At 36.5% G+C, this 22,689-nt stretch overlaps 1 protein-coding gene across 2 annotated transcripts in view; it reads left to right on the forward strand.

Moving 5' to 3' along the window:
* Positions 1-22,689, forward strand: part of pxdn (peroxidasin) — a 65,633-nt gene that overhangs the window by 21,351 nt on the left and 21,593 nt on the right. The window contains exons 4-11 of one of the 2 annotated variants that reach the window (XM_015381272.1): positions 6,162-6,233; positions 10,505-10,576; positions 11,171-11,242; positions 14,368-14,537; positions 17,686-17,803; positions 18,878-19,047; positions 21,456-21,728; positions 22,039-22,314. In XM_015381272.1, coding sequence (XP_015236758.1) covers positions 6,162-6,233; positions 10,505-10,576; positions 11,171-11,242; positions 14,368-14,537; positions 17,686-17,803; positions 18,878-19,047; positions 21,456-21,728; positions 22,039-22,314 — 1,223 coding nt within the window. The remainder of the gene's footprint in view (positions 1-6,161; positions 6,234-10,504; positions 10,577-11,170; positions 11,243-14,367; positions 14,538-17,685; positions 17,804-18,877; positions 19,048-21,455; positions 21,729-22,038; positions 22,315-22,689) is intronic. The other variant, XM_015381273.1, reaches the window with a different exon arrangement.

Raw genomic sequence — 22,689 nt, forward strand, 5'->3', positions numbered from 1 at the left:
CGTCTCCTAGGAAATTTGTTGGTCGTGGGCGTGAACACAGGGAGGATCCATCACACTCACCTTCACGCTCACCCTATGATGGGGATGCAGTCTGGAGGAGAAGTTACTCATAGGTTTTAGTCGTTGGACATAAGTTCTGGACTTATTAATACACTATGTATACACTCAAAAATAAAAAAAATACATCGAACGTTTAGCGTATGCCAGCATTTTAGGAGATTCTGGGATGTCGGGCATACGCTGGTTAAATCGTCAAGGTGTGATAGGGCCCACAGTGGTCATCAGAAAAACATCAAATATGTTGAATACGTTGGAGATAAGTTCTTGACAAGTTAAGCATAAGTTATGCACAAGTTGCTCATAGGTTTTGGATAAGGTAGACACCACGAGGTATGGGTAACTTATCAAATAACAATCAAATAACTTATCTGTAACTTATGGCCCACGTATGACCATGTGCTGGATTACGTATTCCGGAAATTTTTGGGGCATGCTCACAATTTCTCACTAACGTATGTCGACGTGTGCCAGCGTGATTCAGCGTGTTCATAACTTATACGAAACGTAACCATAACTTATCCAACGTATTCCAGCATTTTTGCCTTTGCTTCACCTCTCCCAAATTGTTGGTGATCGCAGACAGGAGGCCTCTGATTGGTCAAATCTACATCCGCTCTACACTATGCATATTTCCTGTTTGATACCTTACCGGCTTGTTTTGTTTGTATGACCGCCATTGTGGAAAACGACTCGTGAGATTGGACAAGCTAGAAGAACGAGGTGCGCGAGAACGCTGGGACCCTTTTTCGCCCTCATGTCCCTCAATTGTCGCACAAACTTGCCCCCACCGCCTCTGCCGTATCTAGACCCACAGCTAGTTCGTTATTGTCCCTCTTGCTTTGTGGCGTGGAATAACATAGAGCAGACCACGCTTCAATATTGGGCATGAATCAAAAATAGCTGCGATAAGGTCAATACAACACACCGTTGCAGGGAGTATAACCAGCCCTTTAGTGCCAATTTACTGACCATGACTGCATACCTTAAAAGCTGATTTCTGCCTTGTTTTGAGCAACAAAGACAAATAAGTTTCTTTGGAAAAATGAAGCGCTCTAACCATTAAAATAGTCAATTTGTGAAAGGCTCTACAGAAGGTTACTCTGCCTCTGATAGGAGACTTACTGGAACAAAAGGTTTGTGTCTGTTTCATGATCAGTGAAAGCTGATTGTTTTTGAGGTGAAAACATCTTCTTAGGACTGTGTCCCAAACAAATACATTTAGGCTAGTCTCTCTTTATCAAAACATCTTTCAAGTAACATTTAAGAATAGCATTCTTTTTAACCTAAGCTTATTTTTGGAGGGGGGATTTCTTTCTGTAATAAACTGCAAGGTCCTCAAATGTTTTTCGTCCAAGTGCGTTTTAGTGTGAACTGAACTTTTAATCAAAAATGATTGTGTTTTGTTGTAGTTTTTTTTTTTTTTTTCTTAAAAGCTCAAAAAGAACAAAAATATACAGATTTTATGCTTACAGCAAAATCATGTTTACTAGAAAGAGTATATCCTAAGTAAGAGTATCCTAAGCAGACTGCAATAAGATCTACATCCACACTATGGTTCTTTCAACGTTGACCTTTGACCTACAACAGCTGCAATTAGATGCACTTAGTGTTTCCCAACAGTCTGTTACTTCAACTGAACAACTGGGAGGAACAAAAAGAGGCTGAAACCAAGAGACATTCTGCTTCTCTGTTTTCCTCCCAAGCCTTCACATTAGTGATGGTCCACCCCCATGTTTGTAATTAAACCCCACAGCTGTTTTAGTCACTTTAATTAGAGAGCCCCTCCCCCATCAAAGCCCAGCTGATCTAAGGGCTGTAAAACTGCAGGAACGTTTGTGATCATGTTGAAGTTATCTATTTAGCTCTTCCTGCTGCTCAGATCCTAAAGCTTGAGGTTCGATTTTGTTTTCCATCTAACTTTGTCACTTTCTTCAGAGTTTTCTATACTATGCAATCTGGGATGTAGTTAAGGGCAAGCTGCTTGACTCTATAGCAACCAACTTTACAAAGAGTGGAAAACATTGGGGGAGAATTTGCTTGTTTCCTTCAGCAGATGCTGCTTCTTATTAGAGAATCAAGTTTTTTCTTGCTGTTCTGTTTTCGTAGTTGCACGTTGTAGCAGGATCCTGTGTCTCACATTTGAACCTTTGTTGGATGTTCTATTTTTAATCTTTTAAAAGTGAAAAAATGAAAAGTTATTACTTTTAAATCTGTTTAGAAAAACAGTGGCTCCACTGTTTTATCTGGTTTTATAAAAACCCGTTGTGGGGAGTGGCCGCCGACTGGTTAGGGCATAGAGAGTGGAATCCTGAGGTTCTGAGTTCGAGCCCCAGTCCCACAGACTGCCACTCTGGGTCCCTGAGCAAAGATCCTTAACCCCACACTGCCTCCTGGGCGCTGCACAATGGCAGCCCACTGCTCCCCAAGGGGATGGGTTAAATGCAGAGAGTTCATATTGTTGCTCCGTACTTATGACAGTGTGATGACATTAAAAAATCTAGAAAAAAAGAATGAAAAGAAAAGGAACTTTCTAATTTAGTCTAAAATTTGAAAGGTTAAGTTAAAGCAGCTTTCAGCTCCTCTCTTGTTTTTATACCATGCTTCTTTAAGCCTTTCGAAGTCAACTATAGGCAGATATGAGTTAAAAAACTACCTTCAGTGCTACAGAGTATGAATTTATTCCTCAAATATTAGTTGTTTTCTTCCAACCTAGAAGAAAAAGCCTTCCCTTGAAAGGGAAGACCTTTCCAGACCAAAACAAAAAAACTGTGAGCAGGAATCCTTGCTCTTTGCCTTCCAATACCTGTCTCTGATTGGAGAAAGTGGGTGTTTGTTTACAGTGTAGGCACAGGGTTGCGAAGGTAGATGCTTCCTGCAGGAGGTGGGTTGACCCTTTCTATAGAGGATGATGATGGCCACTCGTTTTCACAGGACAGGGAGGAGCTGATACTCAGAGCTCAGAATGCATTAGGATTACTTAGGCAGGCATGAATCAAGTAAATCAAGTACTGTAAAACATCACTGTGTGCATGATTTAATTAAATGAATACAACTATAGCATTCTGTTTAAAAGCTAAAAAAAAAGATCTTGCATGATACAGACCATTAGGGTCATGTTCACTCAGTATTTTTCTGTTAAATGGTTACTTTGTCTTTGCATGTCTACTGTTTGCTTACACCACAATGCTGCATGCTTTCTCTGAAAACTCTATGGTTTAAGCTGGTTCTCTGAATGGAAAAATTCATAAGCATCCCAGGTTTTATTTTATTGATAGAGCAAACAGAAATTCCCACCATTGAAAAGCCTCGGTACATCCACAGTATAATGGCAATCAATAGTAATTAGAAAGTAACTATTGGTATGCATGTTGGTTTTGCTGACTTAAAGAATGAACACCTACTTGTTGCATGGAAGAAAACTTGCACCATTTTCAAAGTCCTGTGCAAAGAGGCAAAGACAATTTAAATCTACCGGTAGTCATTTAAATGTGTTGTTAGCAGACGTTAGAGTATCAACTTAAGTTTTTTACTCAAATAAAAGTTTAAAAGTACCAGTTTTAAAAGGACTACTACTAAAAGTAAAAGTAATGCAGGAAAAATGAAATCATATAATGCACTACCATTTTAAAGGAACATTTTTCTACAATTCTGCATGATAACTTCCTTATATGTAATTTTCTTTGTTTTATAACTAAGGGTAACAGTGTCATAATTAACTTTGCTTTATCTTGAGAAACTAGTAATTTTGGTATGTAGTGAACAAGTTGGTGCAGCACTGAGTCCAACCGCACATAGATTAATTATCTGGAGGAAACAAATTATTTTTATGTTTTTTATTTGTTTAAAAAACCAACAGGCCATCGTGAAAACGAGCTTAAAAGAAACGACACAAACAAGTCTTTTGTTTTAAATGTAAGGAGTTGTCCAAAAATTACTTAAGTAAGGTCATGAACTATTTGTACTTTGTTACTTGACACCTCTGGTTATTAGAATTTAAAAACAATCCAGTTTCTGATAAATCGTTGTCCCAAAGGGCCCAAGTTAATATGTAAACTAGGAAAATGTTGTAAGGATAAGAGATGCTTAAACTGTGTTTCTCCTTTTTCATCTTTTCTCCTTTTTTTCTGCTTTTCTTTCCTGTTCTACTTACATTGCAGTGTCCATATAATCTGTAATACTTGCATGAATCATAATAAAGCTATTTATATGCATTAATCAAACGGAACAATATGGCGATAGCCCTACTGCTCCACTTTTGAAAGTAAAATCTGTTGGGCTCTTTTCTGGCATCAAGACAATTATTCTTAATGCCACATCGCCAGATAGGACACAGTTTAAAAAAAAAAAAAAAAAAGATTTGGAAGTTGACGTGTCAAAGGTCAATTGGGATGCTAACCTGCAAATAGCATGATGCCTAGATAGGGTAGATGGGTCCGATCCTTTAACCCCTGCACCAATGTTTTAGGAGGAAAAAACATTTAAGCTGGTTAAAATAATGGAAATTTATTAGACAACATAAAAATAAAAAAAACATCAATAAATCCAGGGGAAAAAATGGAAGATTAAATGCATAAAATGTCACCTTTTTCATATTACACATTATTTCCAGTTATCTGGAGTTATCTAAATTTAATATAATATTTAACTAGTGTCAAAATCGATATTTTGAATAAGTCTTAACATACTCTGAGGGAAATGTAAATAGTTTTTAGATAGAGTTCACATTTAGTTCTGGGCCAGATTTCCTAATTCAAATATCTGTATTCATATTGTATCAGAAAAAGAAGAAGGAAAAAGCGATGTACCAAAAACTGCTATGCTACTTTACACCAATAGAAACAAAGCAAAGGTTTATGCAGAATATCTGGGAAACAGTCAGTGCATAATTCAAGCCGTTCTGTATGAGAGATGAGGTCAAGTTAATGCAGCCAACTAAGGATTAACTGCATACTAAGTTTATTTTTTGTTTATTTTTAAAGGAGGACTAATCGGACATGCTCTATAAAGCATGTGTATATTATTTCCAAATGTCTTAAAAAGAAGCAGCATTTAGCGTTTATGCTCCATTTATCTGGACCAAACTTCCAGAGGACTGTAAAAGTGCTGAAAGCCTTTGTTTAGAGCTCCTACGACTGTTAAACTTAGACTATTCACTAAGGTATAAATAATTCAAGTTTGCGGTCCAACTGTTTTGTTTTACTCATTTTTTATCTTAACTTGCTTTTATTTTCCATCTATTGTATTGTTTGATTATGTAAAGCCCTTTGAATCATCTTTGTAATTAATTCTATGATACAAATAAAGTTGCCTTGCCTAAATGGACAACCTACCATTAAATTTAGCGTCCTTGCTGCCATCAGAGGGTTAAGCTAACCAGTGGGACTGCTGTTTACATGCCGCTGCTCAGCTACTTTGTCACAATAGTTGTATTTAGATTTTGTAATCTCCTGGTCTTAAACACATGTCAATGTTTTTCTTTGATTCCTATCTTAAAAAATGTTGTCATGTTTCACCACTTCTGCACTGGCAGAGGTTTAAAACAAAGGGAACTGTGTGGTGGGAGATGAAAAGGTGCACAGCTGGGAGCTATTGCTTTCCTAGGCTCACATTTCTTTGATATGTATTGTTAAAGAAAAACATGAACATGAGGAGGATGGTTTGCCTGTTAGTTTGCCTGGTGATCTTAAATATAGTGTTTGTGGCTCCAGCCTGTTCAACATTACAAGGTTGAAGTTACGAGAAAGTGGAGATTTGGATGAATCGTTGCACCCATAGGTTTTTTTTATTTTTATTTATTTATTGAATACAAAATGCTTTAGTTCATGTATCATATGTATTGTTCCATACAGTTATAGTAAAGTTTTGAAGATAAACTGTTTCCTTAACCTCCAACTCTTTAGTTGCATCACTTACATTTGCAATCACAGATAGGCCATGCAGTGTTACAATTTGAATGCTATGGAGCCTTTTTTTTAAGAAAAAACGGTAAAAACGTTTAGCAAAAACAGTGGCAAAAGTGAAATGCAAAGCTTTTCTCAGTATAAACAGGACATTTAAGATGTGTGAGTGTTACTAATGTCACCGATTATCTCTCCTTTCAGCTATTTGTACAAGAATGAAATCCAATCAATTGACAGACAAGCATTTAAGGGCCTTGTCTCTCTTGAACAACTGTAAGTGACCGAATCCTTAATTCACCTTCTCTATTTGCTCGCGGCGCTGTGCCTTCTTCTACCGATAATCACCTCGTTCCCTTTCCCTCTCCGAAGGACCTCTGTAAAGAAATCCTACTGCCTGGTATAGCTGCCATGCTTAAGCTGCATCTTTATGAGTCATAAGATGCACCAAACTCAGCATGAACTGTACTGTTTAGGTGTAGATGAACATTATGCTGCTACATGCAACGGCCCTTATCCCCCTTTTTTGTTGCCATGCATGTCATTTGTGCACCTGACCTCTGTGTGCTGTGCTGTGACCCCCCTTTGCATGAGTCCCATGGTAATGATGGCAGCTTTGCCCCTTTCACCGTAAAGCTTTAAACATGAATGTTAGTGTTCTGCTGCAGTCAGGAGTACTGTAGAGCAAAGCTTTGACCTGCCTCTGTCTTCTTGCTGCAAAAATCACACTTCTCCTGTTTGCTGGAATCTGTGTGTGTATGCAATTTTTGTAGAATAACCCTGCACTGTTTGTGCCTTATGTGTGAGTCCAGCTACTCCCTTCCTGAAAAAACAGATAATTTTGTCTTCTCTTAATGCAAGGTTGTTTAACTTCAACCCCTCTGGAACTTTTAGATATTGCTGCTTAAACAAACCAGAATAAAAGGACTAAAAAAAAAAAAAACTCAGTAATTTGACTTAATTAGTCTTACATTATAATGTTTTCTTTTAACTGCTGTATCTTTTGAGTTTTGGACACTTTGTGCACACTGGATTGTAATAAACCCTTTAATGAAAAAAAAAAAAAAGAAGTATCCAAAGGAAACCTAACCCTAAATCCAAACCCCCTCACCCCGCTCAGCCATTTTTCATCCATTTTTATCATTAGCAACAGTTAGAATCATGGAATCACTCAAACTGAGCTTGTATGACAGCAAAAAGTAGGCCCAATAAATCAAAAACAACACAACATGCCCTCATATAAAAATATATTAAGCATAGACCAAAAACAGAGTCTCTGTTATATATCAGAATAGTGTGGATGATGGTCAGGCCTCCTGCTTTAGGATCTGGACTTAAAATGCCAGCACCATGCAGACAAGGGAACCATACGTTCACTAATGTCTCCTCAGATTTTACTGTGTAAAACAGACATCATGCAGTATGTTCACCTTCAGAGGCAGTGGAAACTTTTCTGTGCAAATTGGGTTTCACTGTCATACAGTACAGTTGGAACATGGATTATGGTTAGACAGCTCAATATTATGTATAATTTTGCTGAAAAAGAAAACTGATGTCACATCCGTTTGAACCGAAAATGAGAAACAATCGTCCCGGAGCCCGATCCTCTGGTAATAGATCTGTCAGTTCCCTCTTCAGACCTCATCTGTGATCAATGCAGAAAAGTCCAGCAAACACTTTATGTTGTCTTTTATAAAACACCTTTAATCAGGATCCCCACACATTTTGCATTAAGACAACTGAAATCGACATCCAGCAAAGACATTATTCAGGAAGTAGAGGGTGCTTATTGTCTAGCTCTGTTCCCGTAAGATAATGTTAAAGCATTTCAGCATATATGTGATGGACACAAAATTCTACTGTCCCACATTTGACATTCTTTTCCATAAAATGCAGCAGTCTGAATTGCTTCGGTCGCTTGAATGTCTGAATGTATTGCAAGATAATTGGAATATGGCAGAAATGCCTGCAAAATGCATTTGATATTAGTATGTCTGAAGTAGAATAAAAATATCCTTGCAAATTAAAGGCGCACAAATTTAATTTGAGTTATAAAATGCTTAAGTTGACAGCTTTAAACTGATTTCTGCTTTGTTTTGTTTAATCAAACCAAGAGTAAAAGACTTGGTTAATAAATATGTTTCCAGTGTCAGATTTAGACCAAGCAGCTGTTTTGAATTTCTCTCCAGTCAGCAAATGCTTTGTGTGTTAATTACACATCGTAAATCACTGTAAATATAATAAAACATGAGCCCGGGCATGAAGTCTCATTGTGCCTTTGGTCTTACTGAGGAAATATGAAATCAGTGCTTGATGATTCATCACCTCTCCTGTAATCCAGAGGTGAGTAAGCTTTAGGTCTGAATGGCTCTCTGTAATGGCTGTGGCTTTAGGTTTAAACAGCTGAACTTGATGTTTTATAGCAGCTTATTATTATTAGGACTGGCATTATTTCAGTATTGTTTTTTTTGACACAGAAAAGGGTCTTTGTCTTTCGTCTCTCTGCCTGTTTTACTGCTGCATCAGATTTCAGGTGAAGGCAATTGAAATCTGAACATTTTGTTTATCCAGCCGTTTGTCAGCTGTTTGCTATGTTTCTAATATATTGTACATTTATACACTTTTTTCCAACTTCCAAAACCTAGAAGACATCTTACGGACAAAGTCTGACTCTATTGTGTTTTAATTTGGACACAATCTAGACAATGTCATGGTTTTGGTTCTGTTTAAGTTTTATCTTTGAGTGGTTTTATTTCCATAGAATCCGCCCTTAAGTGGAGGGTACTGCCACAGTATGGTGGAGGTTTGACAGGACCTGAATGCAGACACTGAAGCTGAGGTGGTTTCTTGAGATTTAATAACAAAAAGGGTAACAGCAGCAAAATTCCCTTAACATAAATACACAAAAACTGAGAACCAGGAATACGCAGAACGAGTGGGCAAAGAAATTACGGCAAACCCGCAACAGTGGCTGAGCAGGAGGTGCATATATGGGAGAGAAACAAAGACCAGGCTAATAAATAGATTGGGAGCAGGTGTGAACAGAGGAGGCTAGAAGGGAGCTAGGAGAAGGAGACTTACAGAAGACGGCAACAGAGAGCAAACAAGAAATACCTAAGAATTTAAATACAATCAAAAATAACTAGGATAACACAAAATGGAAATAAAACCACTGAAACCTCAAAGATCAAATTTAACAGACAAAACCGACAAGAACCAAAATCATGACAGACAAAGTGTTATTGGATCTGAATCTGACTTTATTATTAGTTTGTAATGGAAGGAAGGATTGTATCAAATTAGAAGTTGGTCAAATTGGATTCTGTATCACTAGAAATAATAAATGTTGTTATGTACCTGAGTTAATATTGATTATTATCCAAATTAAGTAACTAAATTTAATTAACCTTGCTTTCAGTTCTTTTCATAAAACATTCTTCTTTTGCTTCAGTACTTCCACCTTTGCCGATCCGAATAAAATTAGACATTATGAAGAACTCAGACATCTGCCTGAAAGGTGCATTTAGCCAAATAAATGTAGTGGTAACAGCAGACCTTTTCTATAACTCAATTTATTTCAGTTTATTTATATAGCTCCTATTCACAGCACATATAATCTCAAGGCACTTTACAGAGACAATTCAACCAGATCATACAGTCAGATTACTTTCTAAGGAAACCCAGTTGTTTGCATTGACATAAAGGCATTTCCTCACACCTAGCATGCTTGTAGCGACAGTGGAGGCGAAAGCTCCCTTTAATTAAAGTTAAAGTTTGTCATCAGGCCCTTGAGTGAACCTGAGGTGATAATAAGTACATTTCTCTAATCTCAAGAACCAAAAAGCAGAGATGCAGCAATCCAAAACCTGGATTAAATATGGGCTCTGATTTGGACTAATTAGCTAGATCCAGTCCAGGGCTTACATAGAACTGTTATTTCTTTCTTTTTGCCGCTAATGTACACTTTATACCTATGTTTATTTTTTACTCTTTTTACTAATGTTATGTCAAATCTAAAGCCTTCACTCACATGGCTCATTCATTCTACAGTTGGATCGGATCGGCCCAGCTATCTATATCGGATTAGAGCTGGAAAAAAAAAAAAAACGGGATCTACATAAAAGTAGTTTAAATTTACCAATAATTCCTGCTGATAAAACTGCAGATGCAGGAATATAGACATCCTTATGCAAAGCAGGAAAAAAATATTTAGCTGGGGTACTATTTGTCAGAATCCTTATTTAAATAACAGATTTTAGTCTCTTTTTTTTTGACATATTTCTCTTGATACAACATTCAGTTCCCTGCATTTAAAATGGATCCTTTTAATTTAAATCAATTTATCCTGAATGTCTAAACATAGCTTCCCCAGGCTGCCCAGACTTACAGGTGTTTCTTTCTGTATTTTTCTTTGTGACACACTATCATCCAGCCCGTCGACGGCCCAGCCTCCACCCTTTTCTCAAAACATCTGTACCATCATGTTCCATCTCTTAATTAGGTTTCACTCTGAAATGCACGTATTTATGTATTTTGTTCTGTTTCAGATACCTGCACTTCAACAGCATCGAGTCGTTGGAACCAGAATCCTTTACCCATCTGCCAAAGTTGGAACGACTGTAGGTGCACTCTCACCTCTTAGCTAAAATTCATAAAAAGGGTTTTAAACCACAGAAAATAGAAGAAAATCTGTTTTACACCAAGATCGGCTCCCATAAATTAATAATTAGTATAGGATTTAATTTCTTTATTTAACTAGATATGCATCATTAGTATGTTTTTATACAGTTCCCTCTCTCTTTTTTCTCCATAAATGACTTAACAATCTGTCAGGTTCTTGTTTTGTTGTTTGAGCTTGTTGTATTTGCACATGCAGCCTTGAGTTTTCACAAAAAGATGGAACACCTGCGGGGGGAAAAAAAATAAGGCGAAGGGGAGGGAAGGAATTCCCAGGTGCATAGTTTATCTGTTGTTGGGGAAGATTTCCATGGACACAGTCAAAGCAGTACAAGGAAAATCTTTGAATCAGTTTCCTGACAGGAAAGATAAAGAACTGTGTCACAGTTTGATCAAAAAGTCTTGCATAAACCAGAAAATGCTGTTACTTGTAGATTAAAAATTAACCTACCGGTATTATTACCAAAGACAACATTTCCATAATCAAGTTTTCCTGTCAATTGTTTGTTTTTCTCTCTCTCTGATCTCCATGCCAGGTTTCTGCACAACAACAAAATAGCGCATCTTGTCCCAGGAACCTTCACTCATCTTGAATCCATGAAACGACTGTAAGTAAAAGAATCCTAAATCAAAATCTGACGGATGTTTTTAGGGTGGTATGAGAAGTGGATTATTAAAATATAAGCAGCTTGCTGATTAAATTCCCCTAAAATGCTGCATTCTTTAGTTCTGACACCAGCTTTCCTTTCCGTGTCTCTGAGTTTATCTTCTGAGGAAGAATCAGCTGCTTGGCCCCTTTTCCTAAAATCATAAATTTACTTCTAATGTTTAAATGAGTGTTTAAGAAAAGAGACCCAAGAGCCTAGTTAATCACGCTGGCTTTGCTCTGGTTATGGCTTTGCACATTGGAAGATATAAACAGTATTAGACTGTGAGATAGGAAGAAAAGAATCCTCTAAAGTCCCCATTCAATCCTCTTGAGTGTAAAACATCTTTTTCAGCGACATATGGGAGTAAAGCTGAACCAGAAGAGGAGTTAAAGCAGCGAGACCAGTTCCCAGAGTGAGAACAAGCTGTTCCCGTGTTGTTTTGGTGGGCCCCACTGTTTGCACAGAGCTGGATTTGGTGGTGCCAGACACGCTGTAGCTCATGAACCGCCACACAGGCGTGTTTTCAACGCCGTGCTATACGGCTAATCTGATCGCAGGTTGACAGCTCTGAGGTGCAGATGTGAATGCTTTGTAAACACAACCACTTAGGCTGCTTTTGGAGGTGTTCCTGGCCACCCATGATGTTATTCTTTCAGCATCTGTAGAACCACACAGGTCCTGAAACCAACTGAACAGATTTCTCTTCACTGGGCAATAAGGTCTGTTAGATTGCTTGCAACAGACTGGTTATGGGTGAAATCTGCAGAGTAATAGAGCTGAATCTACTCATAGATCTCTTTGAGCCAGTTTTATTCTGATGCCTGACGCTGATTTACACTGATAGCCCAAATAAAACAACCTCATTTAAAAGGGGTTTAAACTTCGCTGCAAATTTAGAGAATCATACATCGAATTATAACTACAGTAGTAGCCATTCAAAATTCCCCCACTTTTCCTCAATGGGTCCTTGGCTGGCCCTGCAATTCCTTTTTAAACATTCTCTCATGATTTGTGGACTTTAAGATCTAAAGAGAAGCATCATCTCCTAGTCAGACTCTTTAATTCAGTGAATCAGGGTAAATCAGTGTAAAAATCTGTGTAAATCAGTGAGTCAAAGTTAAAAAAAAAATGTGCACGCCAAGGAGAAGGAGAGGTCACTCCAGCTGCTGGAAGTTGGAGAGGATTTTGCTGGGAGTTGCAGGTAAGTTGGCTGCCATTCGGCTGCTGTTTGACTGGAAAGGGCCATTTTGAATGGCTGCTACTGTACTTGTTAAATAAATCTTCCTTCAGGGACCATGAACCTTTAAATTAATCAATTAAAATGCTAAAAAGTACATAACATACGACCAAAAACTTAGTTATGTATGAATAAGCATAATTCTTGTTCAGGTGTAACTTTGCAGCTATACTATTAGAATTCAGAAAAAGAAAAAAAACACCTCTCAGCAGATGCTGTGCGAGGTTCCCATCTAAAATAGTAAACTGTCCACTTTGTGATATCGTCTCGATGCGTATATTTATTTATTCACCACATTTTATAGAGTTGTTCCGATTGTGATACTAGTATGAGAAATGGCATGGGTATTGGAGTCCAGGCAAAGATCCGATACATGTAATTTAAAACAGAATTAATTAACTGGTTAGTTCTAGTTAGGATAGAGAGAGTAAAAATGCTCAGCTTCTTGGAGAAGAATCTGCCTTTGTTCTTAAAATTATGAACAATGCTAAATTGCTCAAATCCAATCCAATCCACTTTATTTATATAGCACGATTTCAATAAACACAAGGTTTCCAAAGTGCAGCACAAAAAGATAAAATAACTAAAATAAATAAAAAATTAAATTAAATTAAATAAAAAATAAAAGCACTGCCCGCACAGGATAAAAATATGCATGTGTATACATAAAATCAACATGTGTATACATAAAATCAAATACTACTATAATGTCTAGTATACTTTTGTGTAAAAGTATTAAGGTACTATGAAGTTGCTGCTCTTTTGATTTTAATTTTCTGAATATTTAGGTTGGCATTGGTGGCATTCGTATAGGTTTTAGTTAGTCTTTGTAATTTGTTTAAATTGCTATTGGACTGTTTTTTATATTGTTCTATTGAAATACCTTTTAATTTTACATTACTATTGCTTTAAATTCTTAAAATAACAGTTCCCAGATTTATTTGAGTTCTTGGTTTACTACTGTTAATATTATTATCCAAAAAAATATAATAAATGGCTTACATTTGTTGTATTCATTCACCTTTCCATTCAAAGGTTTAACCTCAGCCAGGCTTTACCATACTAATCATCACAGTCATACAGGCATACATTGCAAAAAATGAGATCTAAGTATTTAAACTTTTCTTGAAACAAGTGCATTTTTTCTTGAATTAAGCAGCTAAGTAAGAAAATTTGCCAGTGATATAAGACAATTTACATTTAAAGTAGTAAAAAACAACAGTCATCCCTTAATTTCAAGTGCATAAGCATAACCCTAAGGGTAAAGATACTCATTCCTTATTTACCTACTTAAATTAAGGTTAAATACGCTTATTTTAAGAAATCTTTACATATTTGTAGATTTTTTTTGCAGTGCTGGATGATTATATATATTTTTTGTTATATATTGATATCATTAATTGGTATCAGCTGAAACATGGTATCGGAAAACCTCTAATATTTTAGTAATATAGCGTGTGAGCGAGTGTAAATGTAAAGTATAACTGTAAAAGTTTTCATTGTATCGATCCATCCAATGATTAAAAAGCTTTTTATTTTTTAATCATTGATTTTCTGTTGCTTGTACACAAGAAAAGTACTATTTTTATAGACATTTTTCTTATTTACACACAGTAAATTCTGATATAAGGTTCTACACCATTTATTTGGTTCTAATCCAACTCAGTCTCTACATGATCATGGCTGCATTTTTATTTATTTCTGTTTTATACATAAATGATTCTGTTGGAATGAGATGATACCCTTCACCTCAAAACTCCTAAAAAGGTCTCATTTATATAAAGTATTTGTTAGTAATGCTCCCAGAATCTTCTGATTTGCTTTTTTCTTGTGCCCATGTGTGCAGGCGACTGGATTCCAACTCTTTGAACTGTGACTGTGAGCTGCTGTGGCTGGCCGACCTGCTAAAGCAGTATGCAGAGTCTGGAAACGCCCAGGCTGCCGCCACCTGCGACCATCCCAGCCGACTGCAGGGCCGATCGGTGGCCACGCTCACTGCTGAGGAGCTCAACTGCGGTACAGACAGAAAAACAACAGCTTATAGCTTTAATCTGGTTCCTTTTAACCTTAGCTCTCTGTAACCTGCTTTAACATCATCAGTGGCATAGCTCTTTAAACTGTAAAAAATATAATCTATTACTACCCGAACCATCTATGTATTTTCAGAATTTTATTTTATTTTTTTTGATAATGTGGGGGAGATTTTCTGCTATAATTGCAGCAAAAAGTGTATATAAAAGTACTGACTTATACGCTGTAGTATGCTCTCTACAAAGAACAAATACTTAAAGATTTGATGTTGTCAAGTGACGAAATGACAAAAACAGGTATTAATACTTTGTAAGCCATCATAATTACAGCTTGATTTTTTTTTTTTATTTAACATTAAGAAGAGAAAAAAATTGTAAATTAAATCAGAATCATAGATATAATTTTCTGTGTGCTCAGCAGTAAATAAAATAAGTACAAACTGGTGATTTCTGTGGCCCAATACTGGTGTTAAACAGCTATTTCCATCAGAAAATGTCAATTAAAAAAGACAATTAAAGGAATTTTATTGATACAATTATTTTAGGACTTTGGCGCTCAAACCTCAGCAGGAATTATTAGCACTGAGTTTTACCTTAATATGCATAATCAGGTGTATGAGGACAGGGATGTTTCCCCCCAGGCCTGAAACTGGTGGCGGAGTGGAGATGGATGCAGTTGGTTCAGTCCATAAACTGCTGGTTGGTGAGACGATCTGCTTGAAGTGAATTGGTTAGATCCAATAGACTGTGTGAGCTGATGCTAGCGCTTCACTCTGGATCCGGATGATAAATGTCCAGCTTGGATAATCACAGGTATGCATAAACCTGTCCATGATAAGCAAACATGAAGCAACAGTGGAGAGGAAAAACCTCTAGCAGAACCAGGCTCAATGTGGCGGTCTTCTGCTGGATCAGTTAAGATGTGACATGGAATGCAGTAAGAGTCCACGAGAAATTACAGTCTGATGGAGACGAAGTAGAAGAAGCACCATGGAAAAGTCAGATGAAGCTATGATGGTGGAGAAGGGGATAGAGGTGGGTTGAATCGGGGTCATCTGAGTCAAAATCAGACACCGCTACCACTGCTTGCGCTTGGCAAGTCGTGGGTTTGAAGACCTTTTAAAGTGAACTCTGGATGCTGATTGGGCTTCGTGGAGATGCGGTTCAAAGCTGATTAATTTGCGTCAGATACATGCGTTCAACTTTATATATTTCATACAGAAAAATCCCCTTTAGAACATATAGAAAGTAGCCTGACCTACCTTCCCACAAACATCACATGTGTTGAGTCACTGTGTAAAATTCATTCACATACTGTAGACTGTTGACACAACAGCATTTTTTCTGTTCTTTGTGTAAGCAGCTGTTTTGATACCAGCTGGAGGAAACGTCATTCTGTGGTCACTGTGACCACAAGCAGCTGTTCACTTTATCAGTTAGAGGGGAAAATAGTTTATCTTACTGTATAAAGGAAGTTGAAAGGATGTTTACTGCTGAAATATAGAACTTTACGAGAATATACGGGTTTCCGTCTAGATAACCTTAGAACAGGACAAGTTGTGAATAAAAGCTCCTGAGGGTTTTCTTTTCATTCAAAATTACTTTAGTTTAAAATCCCATCTTGGAAAAAAAAATAAGAACCAGCGAAATATTGAAAATGTTGTAAAACGGATTTGAATATCTGAGCAAGTCAGTCGTTTTGAAGTGGGAAACGTGTAGAAATTCTTGATATAGAAGCGCATCTGCATCTATAGCAGTACTGAAGTCATACTTTCAGAATATGCAAATAGAATATATTGTTTGTTCTATCTCAATAGATCAGGACTTAGACTTGGCCTCTACTCAAAAATCTTCATTTTATTTTACTGTAATAAATACACTGACAAAAAACAAAACATGTAAACATGAAAAAACATGCAATTCCATTGCTGTATTCCTGTATTTTCTCCAGCTCTCAATGAATCCCTCAGTTTGAATCCGGCAACTGTAACTTAACCACAGTTTAATCTCAGCTGCTAAGCATAATGACCGTGACTTTCAGACGCCTGCCTAGTCTAACCCTCCTACTTCTTTCTATCCAATCAATGTCCTAAAGCCAGCAAATCATTTTAACCTCCCTCCAGCCGTCTTTTCCTTCCTGCTCCACCTCAGCCCCTGTAAGCAGGAAGGTATACTTTAGGACAGAGGAACCTTTCCTGTTTGTTGCTTCTGTGTGTGTTAGATTATACAGTACATGCTTGTGGTGAAAATTCATCCGGATCACCACTGAGCTCAGAAAGTATGTCCAGAAAGAAACATCTGGAATTTAGCCTCTGAATAAGTTTAGGGTTTCTATCTAACATTGATGCAAGGAAAAACTTGTTTAGAAGAAACTTAATTGTGGTAGTCATGGTAAAAAGAAGGAAACCAATAAAGGAAATTTATAGTTATAGTGTATCCTGTGAACACAATTCAGGCAAAAATCTTGGTGAAGAAGTTATTCCTTTACATTATTCTAGGAATTATTTTAGGACTGTTTCAAAACATTTCTTAGCTGAAGGGTTAAGAAAATATATTTTAAAAACACACACACATACAATATAAGACTACTACAACATTGTCCTTTAGTTAATGGGGTTAATCTTCAACTAATTTAGTAATCATTTACTCATTAACTGGAGTATAGAGACTCTAAAACATTCCTTTAACTGACAGAGTTCTATCCAGAACTCTTTATTTGGAAAAGTTTGTTTCTGATTACTTCTGTAAAAACTCTTCTTTATGGATCCTTGTTCTAACTGATTATTAAAAATTATAAAATTAAAATTATATTAGATTATATATAAAAAAAAAAAGAATCAACAGATTGATCAATTTGTAAAATATTCCTGAGTTGCAGCCTTTAATCCCATACATAACAGCAACAAAAACAAAAAGACTGGAAAAAGTCAAGAATCAGTGTGTTGCAGAGGCTCAAGTATAGGCCAGATTTCACTTACATTGAAAAACTTTAGTGGAAAATACTCAGAAATATTCAGAAATGAGGGTCTTAATCCCCAAAGACCTTAATTATAAATTTACTTTTAAATTCTTGTTCATAAAACCTTGGACTAAATACATATTAGTGTAACTCTTGTCTAATTTTCTCATTTCAGAGGTTCCAAGGATCACCTCAGAGCCGCGGGATGTCGACGTTACATCAGGAAACACTGTTTACTTCACCTGTAGGGCTGAGGGCAATCCCAAACCACAGATTATCTGGCTAAGAAACAAGTAAGTTATATCAAACACTTAAAAAAAGAAATAAAAGAACTGTGAATCAATGTCTTATTAGTTTTCAATATTAAAAAAAAAAACCCTGTTATAGTTTTTTTTATCTTTATTATTAAGAAAAAACACATTTTTAGTTTGGAAGAGATTATATATTTTTAATTCATTGACAGGATTGGCAAGAAGATAATAGAGACTCAACTTCATTTATTTTGAGCTTTTCAATACAGCTCAATTTACCAAAGTGCTTTACACACCCTTAAGAGCTAATAATGTAGGAAAGTAAGAACTATAAAAGCAAAAACAAAAACTATTAAAATATATCACACATAGGGACGTAAAAAAAAAAAAAAAGCCAAAATCTGAATCGAATTTAGAAACGACTAAGATGTGTTTTAAGAAAAGATTTAAAAACAGAACCTTTCTGATATGTGCAGTAAAGGTCATAGTTTTGTTTTGACAGTTTTGACATTTTATTTTGAAAAGCGAGATCACCTCTTCAGACTCTCTGTCTTCAGAATGACTAATAAAAGCTAATCTGGGGATAAAGCGGTAAAGGCACTTAAAAAACAATCAGTCTGACAAATTTTCCCATGATTTGATCTTTGCAACAGCAGGAGGATGCTCTCATTATTTGGTAGCAGCTAAAAGACCTTCTACCGTCTGTAGTTTAGCTACTTTGGTTTTGGTAAGTCCTCTATAAGGTGCATTGTGGTGCTCTAACTGAGTTTTCATAAAAGCTTTGAGTAAAATCTCAAAATGAAGTCATTATAGGAATGGATTAACTTTCGCCACCTGCCTCAGTAGAAAAAGCTGGACATGACCACTAATTTAAACTAAGCATCTAAATTAATATCTCTGTCTCGTATTACACCCTAAAAGGGTGTAAGCGATCCATAGCACTCCGTGTCAGACACTGAAAGTAAAAAAAAAAGATTAAAGAAATAAGAATTAAGATGCTTTTAAATCATTTGTGTAAATCATATTAAATGATACGGACACAGAAAACAAACTGTAACCATAGCGATGCATCGTTTTCAGGAAACAAAATGTACGTCTGTTGATGTTTTTTTCTAGCAATGCTTTAAATATGCGGGATGACAATCGTCTGAACCTGCTGGAAGATGGGACACTCATGATTCAAGACACCAGAGAGACCGATCAGGGAGTTTACCAATGCATGGCCAAAAATGTAGCCGGGGAAGTTAAGACTTCAGAGGTCACTCTTCGATACTTTGGAGCCCCCGGTAAGTGTGCCACTTAAATGTGTTTTTAATTCCTGTCCTCCACCTGTTAGTATCGTATCGTAGCTTCCAGACCTGATTTAAATGGCTAAATGACCTCTTCAGTATTCTACCAAGTTCTTCAGAAAGGGAAGTTAATCCAGGAGGAGAGGAATTGAAGATCCATGTTCTACCAGCTAAATTTTACTGTAAAAGTTGTGCTTTGATTTGGGGTAATAAAGAGTGTTGCACCGATACCGATACCAGTATCGGGTGGGGTCCCGATCCAGCGCTAAAATGGTGGTATCGGTATCAGCGAGTACCGACAAATAGTGGACCGATACCATTTTGAGAGCCAAAAGTTTATTCAACTATTGTCACCCATTCCAGGTAGGCAATAAAATGTTCTACTGGATTCACTTTGTATTAGATTTTCTCCTGCTTCACAAAGGTAGGCAGCAGCTTGACAAATCCATGATGGCAATTATTTTACATCGAGGCAGTATGCAGTTCTTCATATATACAAACGCACATCAATTTCAAAGAGATGGTATCGGTATCAGCCAATACTGCACAGCCAGGTATCGTATCGGGGCAAATAAAGGGAATCGGCACAACACTATTAATTACAATTTCACGCTAACGTAGATTGCAGGGGTAAGAGTTCATGTTGGGAGACCAAGCTAGTTTTATTATAATTCATCTCATTCTTGATATACCTTGTAACATATTTGAGTCTGATTTCAGCTAATTACTTCAGTACAAAAGTTAAAACCTTAAAAACTAGTTACAGTAAAACAGTTACCTAATAAAGGTATCAAAGATTATCTGAGGGGATTTTGACACACCTCTCTTTGAAAAGCTGCAATAAGGACCTCCAAAAAGTAAAAAAAAAAAAAAAACAATCCACTGAACGAACTTACTTGTTTTTTTTTTACTTTTTTTTAATGACTATGACCTGGATGACTGAGAACCGCATGTAATCAGGACCCCAAGCCATGACCTGGGAACGGAAGAAAACTTTTTGTGCAAGTTATTTTTTACCAAAATTACAATAGTTGATTTTAAGGCAAGTATCTAAATTAATGATCCTCAAATCAATTGACCAGTAAAAGTCAATTTCATACACTTCAAAGTATTTATAACACACCAGAAAGGCAAAGACAGTGTAGGGTGAACCTGTCTGGATCTACAGGTTAGATGTTGGTTTTGATTTGGTTTGTTATGGATTGCCATATGCTGCTATGTTTGCTTACTCTTAGCCAAGTGTTCTGTAGTTTATTTATTAGTTTTTAATTATTTTTATATAATCTTTCACTAGTCATTTTTCTGTATTATAGGACAGATCTAAATTCTTTCTTGTGTTTTTTCCCTATTTTCCCCTATTTCATGGTTTCTCTCTTATGGCTGATTTATACTCAGAAATCAGGTTGTCTGCATGTTTGTGTCACAGTGAACACAAATGTGCCTCCGCCCCTTCCGCAGACACTCTGCTGCAGTATTCATCGGGTCATAAAATTGACTTCATGTCTCTATGGATGTTCGCTTGTTTACCAACCACTATAACTTTATTAAATTCTCAAACTGGCAAACATCTGTACTTTGTTCCAGAACTCCGGATTATGACAGAATATGTCTGTGTGTTTTATTACTTTCTGTTCCAAAATACAAATAGAAACCAAAAAAAGTGATACCTGATATCATGGGAGATTTATTAGCATGTTTTCATGTGAAAATGAGATCATCAGGATTTTTTAGAGCTGATGTGCAGTTCTTGTCCCACTGATGGCAAACCAAACATATTTTCCTTATTCCGCAGTAAACATTGTCCAAATAAGGACACAGATAAACGAAATGTTCTATCTGACAAACATGAGAACACTCTGGCTTTGGACAATCTGTTTTCAGTTTTGAGTTGATGAAAGGTAATTTTTGTAAATAAGTAAAAAACAGTTTTAAAGAAATATTAAGAACGTTGCAAAGTAAATATTTATATGTCTCCATTTGTGTTGATGTGAAGTTTTGCTTTTTTTCCTCAAAACTTGAATCTCCTTTATTTTTTCTTGTATCATTTTTTTAAAATGTGAGGTTATAACGTAGTTGTGGTTTTGTAATCAAAAACAGGAATGTCTGAATCCCACAAATGTTCTAAATTTAAATTGTTTTAGTTAGCTGCTTTTTGTTTTTATCCTTTAATCAAAAAGTAAACTTGTCTGATTTTAGATCCAGCTTTATATCAGGCTTAAATTAAACATTTGTCACAGTTTGGTTATCTTTTTCAGAATATTGTATGTTTATTTCATAAAGAAATTCAGCTGAGAACAGACAATTTTCTAACTTTGGTAAATTCTAGAAGGCAGACTCTGCATTGAAGTTTGCAGGGCTTGGTAAAGATTTCAATTTCTTTCTTTCTTCTTGTTTTTTTCTTAAAGCACGACCAAGCTTTGTTATTCAGCCCCAGAATACAGAAGTTCTCATGGGCGAGAGTGTGACCCTGGAGTGCAGTGCCACTGGTCAGCCACAGCCAAGAGTCACATGGACGAAGGGTGATCGGACACCGTTGCCTAGCGATGATCGCATTAATATCACTCCGTCCGGAGGGCTTTACATCCAGAATGTTGTCAGGGAGGATGGAGGACTTTATACATGCTTTGCCTCTAATAACGTGGATACCATACATGCCACAGCACGCATCATTGTGCAAGGTAACCCTTTTAGATTTGGATTTCTTTTAGTGTGATTCTTTCCAATAAACTCTGCAGGTCTTATGCTTATTTGCAGGTTGTGTTTGGTGTGTTTTAGTCTTATGATAATACCACATACCCGTAATCTCATAAGAACTAATCTGAATTTAATTAAATTCAGTAATAAAACCCTCAGAAGCATGGGATAAACCTTTATTCATAGCTGAGCTTCATTATACTTTAAGTCACCTGCAAAGTTGTTTTAGTAAATGTCCCAATTTTATTTATGTTTTTAGTAATCCTGATGTTTTTTTGTCTTTTTTTGGAGCAGCAACCCCCCAGTTCACCGTCGCACCACAGGACCAGTCAGTCCTTGAAGGTCACACTGTGGATATTCCCTGTGAGGCCAGTGGTTACCCGGAGCCAGTTATTGTCTGGACTCGGGGTGGAACTCCAGTGCCTTCGGATCGACGTCACACAGTCCTGCCCATCGGTACCCTCCGGATCACTCGGGTGACGGTCCTTGACGAGGGCCAGTATGAGTGTGAGGCAGTGAGCCAAGTGGGGACAGTGAGCACCAGTATGCAGCTCAGCATAAAGCAGTTAGGTGAGGAACAAAAGGTATCAGTTTGTTACACTACAATCTGAAACATATTTTAAAAATGTGATAACCGTGTAAACTTGAAAACCGTTTAAAACTTACAGAACTGCCTCCTCAGAAGTTATCTTAATGTGCACATCGTTTTAGTTAGTAAGAGGAAACTTTGTTAAAAAGAGTTTAAGAGTCGGAAATTATGAAGCTCTCCTCATTTTCTGATGATTTATTGTTTTCCTTGGTTAGTGTATATGTAAATCGATTTTAATTGTAGGAAATATGGAGGTTATCTGGTAAAAAAAATAAAATAAATTATAGATAATAAAGTTATATATATATATATATATATATATATATATATATATATATATATATATATATATATAT

This window comes from Cyprinodon variegatus, unplaced genomic scaffold (assembly GCF_000732505.1).
Source record: "Cyprinodon variegatus isolate N-32 unplaced genomic scaffold, C_variegatus-1.0 Scaffold230, whole genome shotgun sequence".
Classification (NCBI taxonomy): Eukaryota; Metazoa; Chordata; class Actinopteri; order Cyprinodontiformes; family Cyprinodontidae; genus Cyprinodon; species Cyprinodon variegatus.